General features: G+C 37.0%; 3 protein-coding genes across 6 annotated transcripts in view; all 3 read right to left on the bottom strand.

The window, feature by feature from the left end:
• Nucleotides 1–369: 369 nt before the first annotated feature.
• si:dkey-51a16.9 (RING finger protein 122) lies at nucleotides 370–7,120 on the bottom strand. 4 transcript variants are annotated; one of them, XM_060872655.1, is made up of 8 exons: nucleotides 6,070–7,120; nucleotides 4,325–4,740; nucleotides 4,017–4,074; nucleotides 2,668–2,817; nucleotides 2,408–2,450; nucleotides 2,283–2,324; nucleotides 1,939–2,021; nucleotides 370–1,463 (listed from the first exon to the last, which is right to left on the bottom strand). In XM_060872655.1, the coding sequence occupies exons 4-8, from the start codon at nucleotides 2,775–2,777 to the stop codon at nucleotides 1,343–1,345; spliced, it is 399 nt and encodes a 132-aa protein (XP_060728638.1). In that variant the 5' UTR covers nucleotides 2,778–2,817; nucleotides 4,017–4,074; nucleotides 4,325–4,740; nucleotides 6,070–7,120; the 3' UTR covers nucleotides 370–1,342. The 4 variants fall into 4 exon arrangements, with proteins under 4 accessions (XP_060728638.1, XP_060728639.1, XP_060728640.1 ...); XM_060872656.1 differs by having other exon boundaries at nucleotides 4,325–4,743; XM_060872657.1 differs by lacking the exon at nucleotides 4,325–4,740.
• A 1,035-nt stretch (nucleotides 7,121–8,155) lies between these two features.
• LOC132847398 (calcium homeostasis modulator protein 2-like) lies at nucleotides 8,156–12,050 on the bottom strand. Its single transcript, XM_060872653.1, has 3 exons — nucleotides 11,540–12,050; nucleotides 10,382–11,041; nucleotides 8,156–9,805 (listed from the first exon to the last, which is right to left on the bottom strand). The coding sequence occupies exons 2-3, from the start codon at nucleotides 10,925–10,927 to the stop codon at nucleotides 9,395–9,397; spliced, it is 957 nt and encodes a 318-aa protein (XP_060728636.1). The 5' UTR covers nucleotides 10,928–11,041; nucleotides 11,540–12,050; the 3' UTR covers nucleotides 8,156–9,394.
• Nucleotides 12,051–12,334: 284 nt separating this feature from the next.
• Nucleotides 12,335–12,942, bottom strand: part of calhm1a (calcium homeostasis modulator 1a) — a 2,794-nt gene continuing 2,186 nt past the window's right edge. Inside the window, exon 3 of the mRNA XM_060871413.1 lies at nucleotides 12,335–12,906. Within this exon, the coding sequence (XP_060727396.1) occupies nucleotides 12,412–12,906 (495 nt within the window). The 3' untranslated portion in view covers nucleotides 12,335–12,411. The remainder of the gene's footprint in view (nucleotides 12,907–12,942) is intronic.

The following is a 12,942-nucleotide window of genomic DNA, read 5'->3' on the forward strand; positions in this document are numbered from 1 at the left end:
TACACAGAATGACCCTGGCAGCTCTGTTGTGAGATTCTCTCACAAAAGTCTATTACTGATTACGAAGAAAATATATCAGTGTTTTGTCAGGAAGCCCATCTTTGAGGGAGTCTTACAGAGACCTCGCTGTTATGAACAGTATGGAATGCCCTGTTGACAAGAGTCACAAGGTTTACCTAATAACACAAACAGCAAGCACTGCATTTAAAATAATGAAAATTACCACAGGAATTTGTTTTCGCTGGTTTAGTAGTTCAGCCTTACATAAGAACCTTTTTTTTTTTTTTTGCTTTGATTATAAAATTAATGGAAGTCAAATTGAACATGACATCATTATAACCCAAACAGAATTACAAACATGCATGTATGTATTATTTCCCCTTTATTCCTATAAAGAATCCACACTTTAACAAACAAATAATTAACACTGGTTCTAATCCATCACTGAAATTTTACACTTTATTGAAGAGTGCATACAATATAAAATAACTACTTCAAAATAGCTTAAAGTCTACTCAAAACTCCTGTTCACCCAAACCCTGAATCTGGAGTGCTGAAACTACCACGATGACAGGCATTTAATAATAATAATAATAATAATAATAATAATAATAATAATAATAATAATAAGGTTATTCATATTCAACAGGTTTTTAGTGAACCACTGTTTTTCTCTTCTTCACAAATACATTTTGGCGAGTGAATGTATTAATGCGTGCTTATGCATGGTGCCCTATTATGCAGTACAATGATACTGACAACCCATTCAGGGTGTGTTCAAGCCTCATAGCTAGTGTTCCCAGGATAGATTCTGGATCCATCATGACTAGGATGAAGTTACTGAAGTTGGATGAATGAATGAATGACTGACTGACTGAATGAATGAATGAATGAATAAAAATAGACCAGGGTTGGGACACTAAAATGCTTTTTTTGACAAATTTCTTCATATAATGATTGCTTATTTGTCTGTGATAATATAGTTTCCTCTGCTACTGGCAGAGTTATGAATATATACATTATATTGTGCCATGTCTTCTCAATGCATCCATGTAGTGCGCCACTGATCAACTTTTTTTTTCAAATTTTAATCCCTCTCTCTTCAACCATCCATATAACTTCAATTTTTTTTGGCTAACTGCATGGCTAAATATTTTCAGTCCTTAAAGACATCTTTGTTGAAAAGTCCTCGTTGGACAACAAAGTAGTTTTAAAAAGGACGTCAGTTGATATTGGAGTGGGCTACATGACACTGTGTTTTTTTAAATGTTATTCTCGATTGAAACTGAACGAGTTCCATATGATCAAGAGACTTTATCTCCCTGACACTATGCCTCTTCTGTCACACCTGCAGGGGGTTTTGTAGGCCCTCTGCCCCCTGCGGAGGATCAGGATGGAGCCGGCAGATGGGTTTATTACACATGGGACAGACACTTCGGATTTCCAGCCACTTTACCAAACACCTGGGGAGGAGATGAGAGAGAGAGAGAAAGAGAGAGAGAGAGAGAGAGAGAGAGAGAGAGAGAGAGAGAGAGAGAGAGAGAGAGAGAGATGTTATATTTCTGTCACTGTGTAACATAATCATGAGAAGGCATCCTAAAGTTACTTTGTGTCATGGCACATCAGATCTGATGTTTACAACAATCTTCCTCATGTTAATTCACTGACTGCTGACATTCAAGTTCTGTTTTTGCAATTGATTTGCATTTCAGTGTCTATATTGCAGGCCTTTTTGCAGACATGTTAGGTTTCCATTACTTTCCTATTACCACAGCATAAATACAACAACAGTTAATATGGATACGTCTGTGACTGTATTTTAACTGAACCAATAAAAAATATAATCAGAATCACAAGTAAAGCTGTAGTCAAAACTAAGAAATGTGAGAGATATGTGAATTGGCTTGTGTTGTGCAGCAGCATGTGAAATTTTCTTACTTCTTGTGAAAAGCATGTGAGCAGGGACAAACACCAAGCTCCTCCCTGCTCCTAAACTCCTCCAGACAAACAGCACAGGTCTGCTGCAGGGTGAGACACACACACACACACATACACACACAGAGACAGAGAGAAAGAGGGAGAGAGAGAGAGAGAGAGAGAGAGAGAGAGAGAGAGAGAGAGAGAGAGAGACTTTTTTTTTGCAAACTGCCTAAGTCTTGAATATTAATATCAAAGTTATAAACTTCATCTTAGTTTTGCATAATTGCAAAACTTGGGAGTGGTTTCTGTCTGAAAATCCATGAATGTTTGTAATTATTTTGTTCCTGTGTGTGTTTACTTACACCAAGGAGGCTTAGCTTCTTCTCTGATCCCTTTAGAACAACCTATGAAATGAAGAAAAAGCTAATTATTCTTGAAACTACTCAAGTTAAAAAGATAAATAAATAGATATAAAAATAAATTCTACTTCATTATATCCAAACTGCTCCTGTGTGACCTGTCGTCTCAGGCTGTGAAATAATACAATATATTTTCACATTACATGCCAAGGTTAAAAATTGCAGCACAATAGAGTAAGATGTCTGAATAGACTCAGATTAAATACCTGCCATAACACACAAGCAAGCGATCTATTGATCTATCCTGAACTCTGCCAAGAAACAATATTCTCAAAGTAGAAAGTTTCAGTACAAGGATGTTGAAACTGATTAAACACCACATGATTACCTGAACAAATAGCAACAGAAGATGAGGCTCAACATAAAGATGAAGAGGCCAATGCCAAGGATGATGATATAGACATTCAGGGGGAGGGGGTATGTGACGTCTGTGCTCATTTTGCAGTCCCAATGTGTAGGCTTTGGTCACACAAACGTCCTGCAAGGACACAAACAAACACATTCAGGTTTTTGCTAATTCAAAGCTAATGTTAGTATTCACACTAACTTTCAGTACAGGTTTATTTATAGTATATACAAGGATTCTGGCTAATAACAGAGATACACAACTGGCTCTTTTCTTAATTATTTTAAAGCTAATCTTCAGGTGGCTCTAGTGATGATACTGATTGGAGAATTAAAGACTTTATATTTCAAGGTACATCATGTTTGCCAGTTAGTGGCTCATGTATTTGCCTTTACAAGGCCCTTGGCTGACCACACAGTGCACTGAAGCTCTCATGTGTACAGTTCACTATAACCCCAACATGCATTTTGTATAAACTGAGGAGCGGCATGTCCTTGTGTTTCTCATTTCACTGTAACGCTGTAACTCACAGATGGACTTCAGTGAGTTGCATGAACTTTTCACTGTAATAAATACGTTCACTCTGAAAACAGAAGTGTGTTTCTAATGAGTCTGAATGAACAGAGATAGACATCACTGATGAAAATAGTAGCTCTAACAAGTAGGATAAGTCCTTTTTTTCTTAGAGAATGTTTCACACTGAATACTTTGCACACACTGACATGTAGAAAATGGACTATTCCAAGGGTTCTAATAATGTACCCCTTTACACAATAATATTTGGGGAAGCATTGACTTCATAGAGGTTTTAATCCTGAACCATTTGTCTATTCTCTATATACATACTCTCACTATAAATTGCAAAGACATGCAGAAATGTATTTTAGATTTTTATTGCTTTTATTTTAGATTTTCTTCCTTAAACATGTTTTTAAGTCTATGTTAATGGAGCAACAGCCAAGTCAAATTCCTTCTAAGTGAAATCTTACTTGGCCAATGAAATGTTTTCTGATTCTGATGTTCAGAATGTTACAGTCATAGTAACTATTTGCTAATTTATAAATTATCTTCAATAAATGGATTGATCCGAGTAGATGTGATTCTGTGCACTAATAAATAATTTCTGCCCCACAGTGAATCTTGGTGCTACAATTTGTACAGGAAACAGCTTTTCTTTCGTTTTTTTTTGTGTTTTTTTTTTTTTTTTTTTGAAAGAACAGTATTAAATTATTTCATACAGATAGCTACAGTTAATTCTTCAGGACACATATCACATTTTAAACACATATCAGATTCTAGTTTATCATGTGAAAAACCTGTTGTTGTTATACCTGTTTTGGCTGAATACTCATTCAATGTCAGCTACGTTTTAAACAAAAATTGTTGAATCTAAAAGTAAACACATTCAGATTATAGTTAGTAGATTTATACAAGGAGACTAAAAAGACAAAAAGAACTGATAACAGCCAGAAGAAAAATTTATCTTTAGTAGAACTGTTCTGGGTGTATCTTGAACTCTATCAGAAATAGTTCTTTGTACCTTGTTACAGCTTTCACATGCAAATCTACTTTAAAGATCTGGAAACTTCAGGAATGCTGACAGTTTATCTGTCCAGTTAAGTATAAAACAATAACTTACGTGTAAATACAAATCTTCTCTGTAATCCTAATATCATGGTGATATGAGGTTATGTTGAGCTACACACTACAGTATATAATCATCTGTGTGAGGCCTGTAGACAGTGTGTAAGATCAAAATAAATAATTCTGTAAAATAGCCCATTTATTATAGCCAGCATGGAAATACCACAACATTTGTATGACAAAAAGCAGATTTTAGCACATTCACTGTATGAAGTTTAAACTTGGAAAATTTAGCAGAAAAGAAATCAGTACGTGCAAAATTCAAAATAAGAATATAGTGATAGTCAACTTTACCCCTGGCCATCTCTCATGCATTCTGTATGTGGGTGGGACAAAGACAGAATAGAAACCCTCCACTGTGGGAAGACGAAGGATCGAGCACAATGAAATCCTTACAGTCCTGCTTGACTCCTACTAAACAATATATGTGTTATAAACTGTTTCACATTAACTACTGAATGGACTGTAAAAGATAAAGCAAAGGAATGGCCATTTGTCCCCAAAACAATGAAATGTTGAATGTCTGTTACAGTCAAAGCTCTTTAAAACATTCTTAGTTACTGACTGCTATACACAGAATATTCTATCTAGAACGTTACACTGAAGAAATTTTACATGGACAGCAATATGCCAAAAATGAATTTATTAAAACTTTAGTATGGTTCAGTTCAGTAAGCACAGTATATGTCCTTGGAAGTTAACCTGGCCAGTCTAGTAGCGTAATCTTGTGGAGATGGACCAGATTCTTGTGTTTGAAGATGTGGAACAATTGTTAGTATTCAGATTACCTTAACAATTAGAAGACTATAGACCAAAATAATTTTTTCTTCCTGTATTAACAAGATTCATTCTTCAAGGGTCATTGTATTTTCTGTTTCCTGACTAAATCTCCTCAGCCAGTTGTATTACGGGTATACAAACGTTTTACAAGGCAACTTGTTATAAGTTTCTACTTTAACCTCTTCATAAGAAAAAAGATAAAAAATCATTCTGTTAAAAAAAGTGCACCTCACTCTTAGATATAGCATAGATTATAATTTCACTGCAAAATTCATTGGGCTTTTGGCAAAAATAAATAAATAAATAAAATAATGCAGCACTAAAATTGCAAAGGCAGAGTGCCACATTTTATAGATTTTTTTTTTTTATATAAATAATAGTTTGATTCAAAGATGTAAGGTACAGTGCAGCTGGGAAGAGACAAATAGAGAGCTGGAGAGAAAGTTGGGCCAGTTGGCAGAGCTTGGGTAAAGCCTGGGCAATTGTGCATACACAAAAGCAAATACAAGTGGCTGCAGACACATCCTTCCCTACCATGAAGCCACCATCTGCTCTGTTTAATGGGGGTTAAGGGGGAGAAAAGCACAGGGGGCACTTTCAATGCATGCTGTGCACTTTAAGAACTGACCAACCTGAGTAGGACTCACCATTGGGGAATCAACTGTCGCTGACATCAGAGGTCAAAGTTTGCCAGATAACGTTCATTCATTTAATACAAAAAACAAAACAAACAAACAAAAAACAAACAAAAAAATCACAGTGACAACGAGTCTCTGTGTGCCCAAGTTCAGGACATACAAAAAATAGCTTTTATTTCTAATCAAAAAAGAGGATTTTGGTAAATCAGTGATAGCAATGAGTAGCACAGAACACTAGCACAATAAAACACTAACACTAGCACAAAAAAGTCTCAGGAATTAGGGTGTGTAATATATGGAGGTTGTTATGATTCATACTTACTGTTACACCACAGGAGTTGGTTCATGAACAAGAGGCCAGGTTGTTTCAGTCGATCCAGCCAATCAATAATGGGTTCCAGAAAGACAGTGTTGAAATGAGGCAGCAAGTGAGATTTATCCCTTTAAAAAATCGGATAAATAATCTGGACTCTGGCTTGCCCAAAACTTCCACAATAAAGCCACAGCTCATGAAATCCTCACTGTCTCTGTTTAACACATTATAAGCACCCACCACATTCCCTTGCCCATTTGCATGAAGGCAGGATAAGCATGTTTTCTTGATTGGAGTCAAGTCTCAATTTTTCAGTTCAAAATTTGCACTGAGATTCAAATGTTCACTCCTTTTCCAGGAAAAAACACACAACATGATAATGCATACTAGGGCTCTGACTTTCTGTTTCTCCAATGTGATGTTCTAAACCCAAACTTTAGTTTATGTTATCTCAAGCAGTCCTTTTTTGTAGCAGATTTTTAAGGCAGGTTAGACTGTAGTGTGAGGTGAGGCGTTTACAGTTGGCTTGTTATAGTTCTTGTCATTGCAATACATCTACAATAACACCAAGTTCTCTGTGTTCTTCTGGGTGATCACATAAACAAGGCATAAACTTATGGCACTTCTTGTCTAGCTTCAAAACACTGTCAAAATATTCATTCATCCATTTTTGCCTTCTCCCACCTTTTTCATGCTCCACCTGCTTTTCTTGTCCTTTTTCCCAAGGACAGTCTTCCTGTCCTGATCACAAAGACGAAGACGTAATCAGACTGCTTTCTTGGGTGAATGTACCTGCTTTGAAAGCTCAGAGTGACTTTGTGTTGGTGTTGGCTCGCTCCCCTCTTCACCATCTGTCTTGCTCTCTCCCCTCCATAAGCATTCACGAGAAGAGGAACGTCAAAGATGACAGTTTTGTGAAAAGGTGTCCACCCTATATGCGAGTGTGTCTGTGTGTTCACATCCAGTGTTTTCCTGATCTTATCCTCCAGCTCTGCATGCTCATAATGGTGCCGAGCACTTCTTGTCTGCTCAGTTTGTAAACAGATCTCTGCTCATGTGATTCGCCATCTGCATCACAGCTCTCCTTACACCCGCCCCCTCCTTTTTCTCTGTGTCGCACACATTCCCTCTCTCTCTCTCTCTCTCTCTCTCTCTCTCTCTTTCTTTCTTTCTGACTCATGCTCTCTTAGTCTCCTGCCCTCTGCAGCTGCAGGCTATTAAGAGGTGACAGCAGCCAGGCGACTGCATTTTGCAAGGTTGTGAGAGGAATGGGAGTCATTTAGCTTCTCTGGTGATCTACACAGAAAAATAAACAGAGCTTGGACACTGTGTGAAAGAAGCAGAAAGAACCCAGGGGGAGTAGGATGGTAGAGTGGTGCAGTAGACACAATGTGGGACACAATATTTGTATTGCCTTCCACTCGTAGATTTAATGTTTATTATAACAATGACATCAATAAATGATTGTAATGGTTAGAAGGTTTAACACTCACCAACTGAAAAGAAAATAGCTTGATTTATTCTTGCTAGGATCAGTAGTAAGTGATCTCAAGAGCAGAAATCACTATTTAGTATGTTAACATTTTAGAACAGCTAGATTTAAAGAATAAGCAAAAACGTATCTCACCTTTCAATATTATTTTCAATATACTATTATTAATTCTAATATTACTACTACTTCAATTACTGTTATTATTATTGCTGTTGTTTTTACATACCAATACTTAAACTGTGTCCATGTATGTAATTGTGCATTACATTATTTATAGGTTATTGCTTCAGATATTCAAAGTAGAGCCTGTACACAATTTCAAATAGGAAGCCTACACCTTTAATTTCTAAGCATGTTTGAAAAGTAACATCTAAAGACGAGAAGGTGAGGCTTCTATTTTTAGCAGAAGCCCAATGTTGTGTTTGTCACACTTTTACCCCTGCATTGACAGAGGAAACATAAGAACCATCTGGAGCTGCTATTAGCAGTGTTAATTGAAGCCCAATTAACTGTTTAAAAACAAAACTGAGGCATTATAAAATATAATGAAAACTATTTTAATATATTGTACATTATTTTGTATAAGTATTGTACAGTATTTTACAATAGTTGTAGGAACAGCACAACAATATGACTCAACATAGGGTCTACCTGAGAGATTGTTGATCTTTAGTTAGCGCTTGTGGTTTGGCTTTGTGGTGAATCTGAAGCCAATCCTGGAAGTCTCACTGCAGATGTCCACTGCAGAGACCCATTCACACAATTTACTCAAATACACACACATTCACATCTAAGGACAACTTAGCAGGGCAAGAAAATCTAACTTCATGTTTTTGGGACAGTGGACAAATACTGGAGAAGCTGAAATGCAAACCCAGAAAACACCATTGTGAACCCAGGACCCTAGAGCTGTGAGGTAGAAATTCTAGCCATTGTACCACCATGCAGCCTACCTGAGATAACATACAGTACATTCTCAAAAACTTCTTATGAGGGATAATATCAAATGCTGGCATTATTAACTGTAATTAATAAAGAATTACCAATAAGAGACCAATATACATAATACACATATTCATTCATTCATTCATCTTCTACCGCTTATCCGAACTACCTCGGGTCACGGGGAGCCTGTGCCTATCTCAGGTGTCATTGGGCATCAAGGCAGGATACACCCTGGACAGAGTGCCAACCCATCACAGGGCACGCACACACACACGCACGCACGCCTTCACTCACGCAATCACGAAATCACTACGGACAATTTTCCAGAGATGCCAATCAACCTACCATGCATGTCTTTGGACCGGGGAAGGAAACCGGAGTACCCGGAGGAAACCCCTGAGGCACGGGGAGAACATGCAAACTCCACACACACAAGGCGGAGGCGGGAATCGAACCCCGACCCTGGAGGTGTGAGGCGAACGTGCCCCCTAATACACATATTATAAAATACAAATAGCCCAGACATTTTAAAAAGCTTACGTCTTATAAATATTTTAGGAACGCAGAAAAGTTGCTTCAGTATGCATTATGTATTAAGATACATTTTTGATGAGCTATCACACAATTTGTACCATCATCAAGCTAAAGAAATTGTAAATATGTGTTTGCATCCCATGTAATACATTATCATATTGACAAGTTAAAGCGAAGAAAAGAAAGAAAGAAAGAAAGAAAGAAAGAAAGAAAGAAAGAACACTAAATAAATTTGCACAGCAAGAGCACATAAAACCAAATGAAATTTTAGTTTAAAAAAACTATATCATATTAGTGAACACAACTATTACCCACTAGAAATGACCATATAGTAATTTATTCCTGACAATGATCATTTACATCTTAACCTAACATGTCCATCTCAATGGCCTCTGTGTTGTTCCCAATTGTGAAATTGGCCCATTTATTGAGACGACTGTACAGGGGAATCCCTTCATTCTCTCTGTATAAGTAAACTCCTGTTATCTGGTTCCACTCCATATTGGAAATTGCCTGTCTGGCCCCCTGACATGATGTCACAAGCCCCTTTTCTTGTTCCTCTAGGGCAACAAACCCAAAGAAGGTCCTGATGTTCTCTGCAGCACGGAGTTTGGCATGAGCCTCAGCAGTACGCTGGAATAGAGTTTGCTCACTGGCTCGATAGGTGGACCAGTAGGCCTCCTGCTGGTAGCCCAGGGGAGAGCAGCAGCGCTTTCCACACATCACCAGGAATACAGCAAAAGAGACAACAGCCACTAAGATCCAGCCCAAGAACTTGAGACAAACAAAATAAGAATAAATGTTAAAAATAAATAGGTGGCAACACATACTACTAAGAATATGCCAGTGATGATGATGGTGATAAGATAAAAGCTATTCATGTAACATTGGCTGATTAAAGCAATACAGGTCTGTGTAATATATATTTAAAAAACAGCTGATTTTAGTATTTGGGAAACTGCTGATTCATTAGCTGAAGCTGTCTACACATCTGTTTTTTCTTTGTTTTTTTTGCATTGTGCTGCATTATGACTGCATGAATGTAGGTACAGGTTCCAAATAAAGTGGACGGTGAATCTACTGTAATGAATTCCTCTGTGACTGAAATTGAATTAAACAAAATATCATTTTAAAATGTACCTAGTAAATGTAATTATTATTTTTCCCAACAGCCTGTTAACAGAATACCAACAGTATATGTGAAACCTTACATGTTGTTAAAACATTTAGAGTTGCATGCAGTAATAAAGGAGATCTGAAAAGGATAATTAATAAATGACTATTTTGCCTAGGGAGTTCCTAAATGTGAAACTGAAGAAAAAAATAGTAATTGTCGTTTTGATTTATTACCTGAGATTCATACTTCAGTTGGCGTTCAATGTTTTTCCAAAAGTGCAACAGCTCTGCAGGAACATCCTTACATGGAAACTGGGCCATAATTATTGAGCTCTTGGTAGTGGAAGGAAAGTTTTCCAAAGACTGAGGGTCCACAAATTCACTAAGTGCACAAACATAGGCCTCTCCTCTGAGGAGTGAGATGACAGACCACGTTACTGGAGCCACTGCTGCACGGCCCACTATTGAGCCCAGCAGAGCAAAGGCAGCAGCACCAGAGAGCTTCCGGCATTTTCTGATGCGACATTCTGAAACGAGGTCCCAGGTACTACGATTGAGCATTATTCCAATTAAAAAGAAAGCTAAGGCAGGTACACCAATAGCTGCTAACCCATACAGATAATTTCTCTGTGCAGAACACGGGCATTCAAAGGCAAATATGTTGTATGCTGTTTGACTAGCCACTGTCCCCAGGGCTATCAGCCCATTGAAGATCATTACATCCTTACTCTTAAAGAAAAGAGAAGCAAATTTAAAATTTTCAGAAATAAATGCAGCCATGGTATACTACTTCTTATTTGGTCCTACCTCTTGGTGTCAGTGTGCTGATGATGATGTAGGTTTGGAAGGATTATTACCTTAAAAACTGATTTTTGGACTAAACTCAGCCAGTCCCTGCAATGGAAGAAAGTGGGAATTCTTTGAACTGGAATGGTTTAGACAAACCTCTCTAAACAAGTAGCAACATGAAAACCCCAAGGCAAGCAAGGACATAGAAAGGACATGAAAACACCTATAGTGGGCCTTTAGAAAATAAACACAACAAAAAGGTGTCTAATGCTGGTAGAGTCTGATGGAGCTAAGATAAGAAATAGGGGTCTAGTTTTGCTATAAAACTTTTACTGAAATAAGAATACAGAGATGGAAGAATAAACGTTGTTTATTAATAAATAAAGGATATTTGTATTACTTTGCTATACATTTCAATATTTCTTTAATCAGAGTTCTATTGTACACAGCTAAGGTTTCAATAAGACATTATGAAACATATTACTTCTTTAAACCTACACAGTCTAAAATCAAGATAACATATGTACAAATAAGAGTTTGTTTAGCCATGAGCAGAAAAATAAAGAAAAAACAAACAATTACAGGGAAAAAGTCAATACAAACCTACGTCCCAAGGCTAAGAGGCACAACGTTTTCCAAAGATCCAAGAGATTTTAAAAAGAATAACAGGCTGAACTTTGATTCACACACAGAAAACCTCAGTGTTTGTATTTTCACTTGAATAAAAAAAGCACCCAAAGTTAAAAACTAAAAAGTAAGAAAAGTCTTTAGCACGAACAGCCTGTGAATCAGACTTTCTGAAAGTGGAAAACAGAAGTATTTTAAAACATGTGGTCAGGAAACTCACTAAACTGTCTGCGGGCAAAACGACACAAACAATAAATGCAGAAAAGCAGGAATCCTGCATAGAAGTCTGTGTAAAGCCGAAAACAGCCGGTTTAAAGGTAGTAAAAGGACCAAAAAGTTAATTTTCTATTTGCTGTAGAACAGATTGTGAACAAAGCGAGTCGTTTGTTCACTACACAGATGTGAGTCGACACGCCTTGTTCATCATCCGCTTTTCCAGCCATGTTTGAGTTTATTATTTAAACCCGTTAACATGATAAAACAGCACCCCCACATGGCAAAAATGTATTTTTCACTTTACTTTACTTTTAGGTAAAGAAAGAAACTGAAAGACTGACTACAAGCAGCCACCCTGTAAATACTGGAAGAAAATGTCTAAAAATGAGGGATGTGATGTAACATTAACAGTGATCCAGCACAACACTGTGTTTTCATTTTCCCAATTAGCAAACATAAGTGCCTGGGACTTATTGTTACTTAAATTATTATGCATTGAACCAAGGCTTGAAATAATAATAATAATAAAAAAATAATTTTAATTATTGAGGTTAAGGCTAGGGTTATATATGCATATGCCTAAATATGCATATTAGTTGCATGAATTATGAATTGTTATCTTTTCTTTAAAATCAGACCTTGGAATAATATGCTGTAGATTCATTCATGAACTTTGGCCTGTGATAACCATTAGTTTGTACCGGGCTATTTGAGTTCTCATTATTTTCATCTTTATCATATTTATGAATTCTAAGTGCAGGTTTACAGGTATGCCAGTTCCACAGAACTTTATTCATGTCGTCCTTTTCACGAATGCCTAGGAGCTTTTCTTCCTCACTCACAGGCTTTTCTTCTTCATTGCCTTTCTCTTTTTCAGCCTTTGCCTTCTCATGCAATTTGTGAAATACCATTTCACCACTGATGCTCTCAAAATATTGTTGAATGCAGACTTTGGCAAAACTTTTGGCATGCTCTTTGCAGGTCTCATCGAAGAGCCTACGTTCTGTATCAATGTAATGGGACCAGTATTTGGTTTTCAGGAAGACAGCTTGAGTGAAACAAGGTCTGATTGCTCTTATTAGAAAGGCCACAAAAGTTGTCAACATCAGAAATGCCCATCCACAGGCCTGGGGAAGCAAACAGAAATGTTTTAAATTGAAAAA

This window comes from Tachysurus vachellii, chromosome 6 (assembly GCF_030014155.1).
Source record: "Tachysurus vachellii isolate PV-2020 chromosome 6, HZAU_Pvac_v1, whole genome shotgun sequence".
NCBI classification, from domain to species: Eukaryota; Metazoa; Chordata; class Actinopteri; order Siluriformes; family Bagridae; genus Tachysurus; species Tachysurus vachellii.

Coding starts and splice junctions, on each gene's coding strand:
- si:dkey-51a16.9 (XM_060872657.1), bottom strand. CDS start 2,777: ATGAGCACAGACGTCACATACCCCCTCCCCCTGAATGTCTATATCATC. Junction 2,325..2,407: donor AGCAGTTTGGATATAATGAA/GTAGAATTTATT, acceptor TTCATTTCATAG/GTTGTTCTAAAGGGATCAGA. Junction 1,464..1,938: donor TCACATGCTTTTCACAAGAA/GTAAGAAAATTT, acceptor TCTCCTCCCCAG/GTGTTTGGTAAAGTGGCTGG.
- LOC132847398 (XM_060872653.1), bottom strand. CDS start 10,927: ATGGCTGCATTTATTTCTGAAAATTTTAAATTTGCTTCTCTTTTCTTT. Junction 9,806..10,381: donor AACTGAAGTATGAATCTCAG/GTAATAAATCAA, acceptor GTTTGTCTCAAG/TTCTTGGGCTGGATCTTAGT.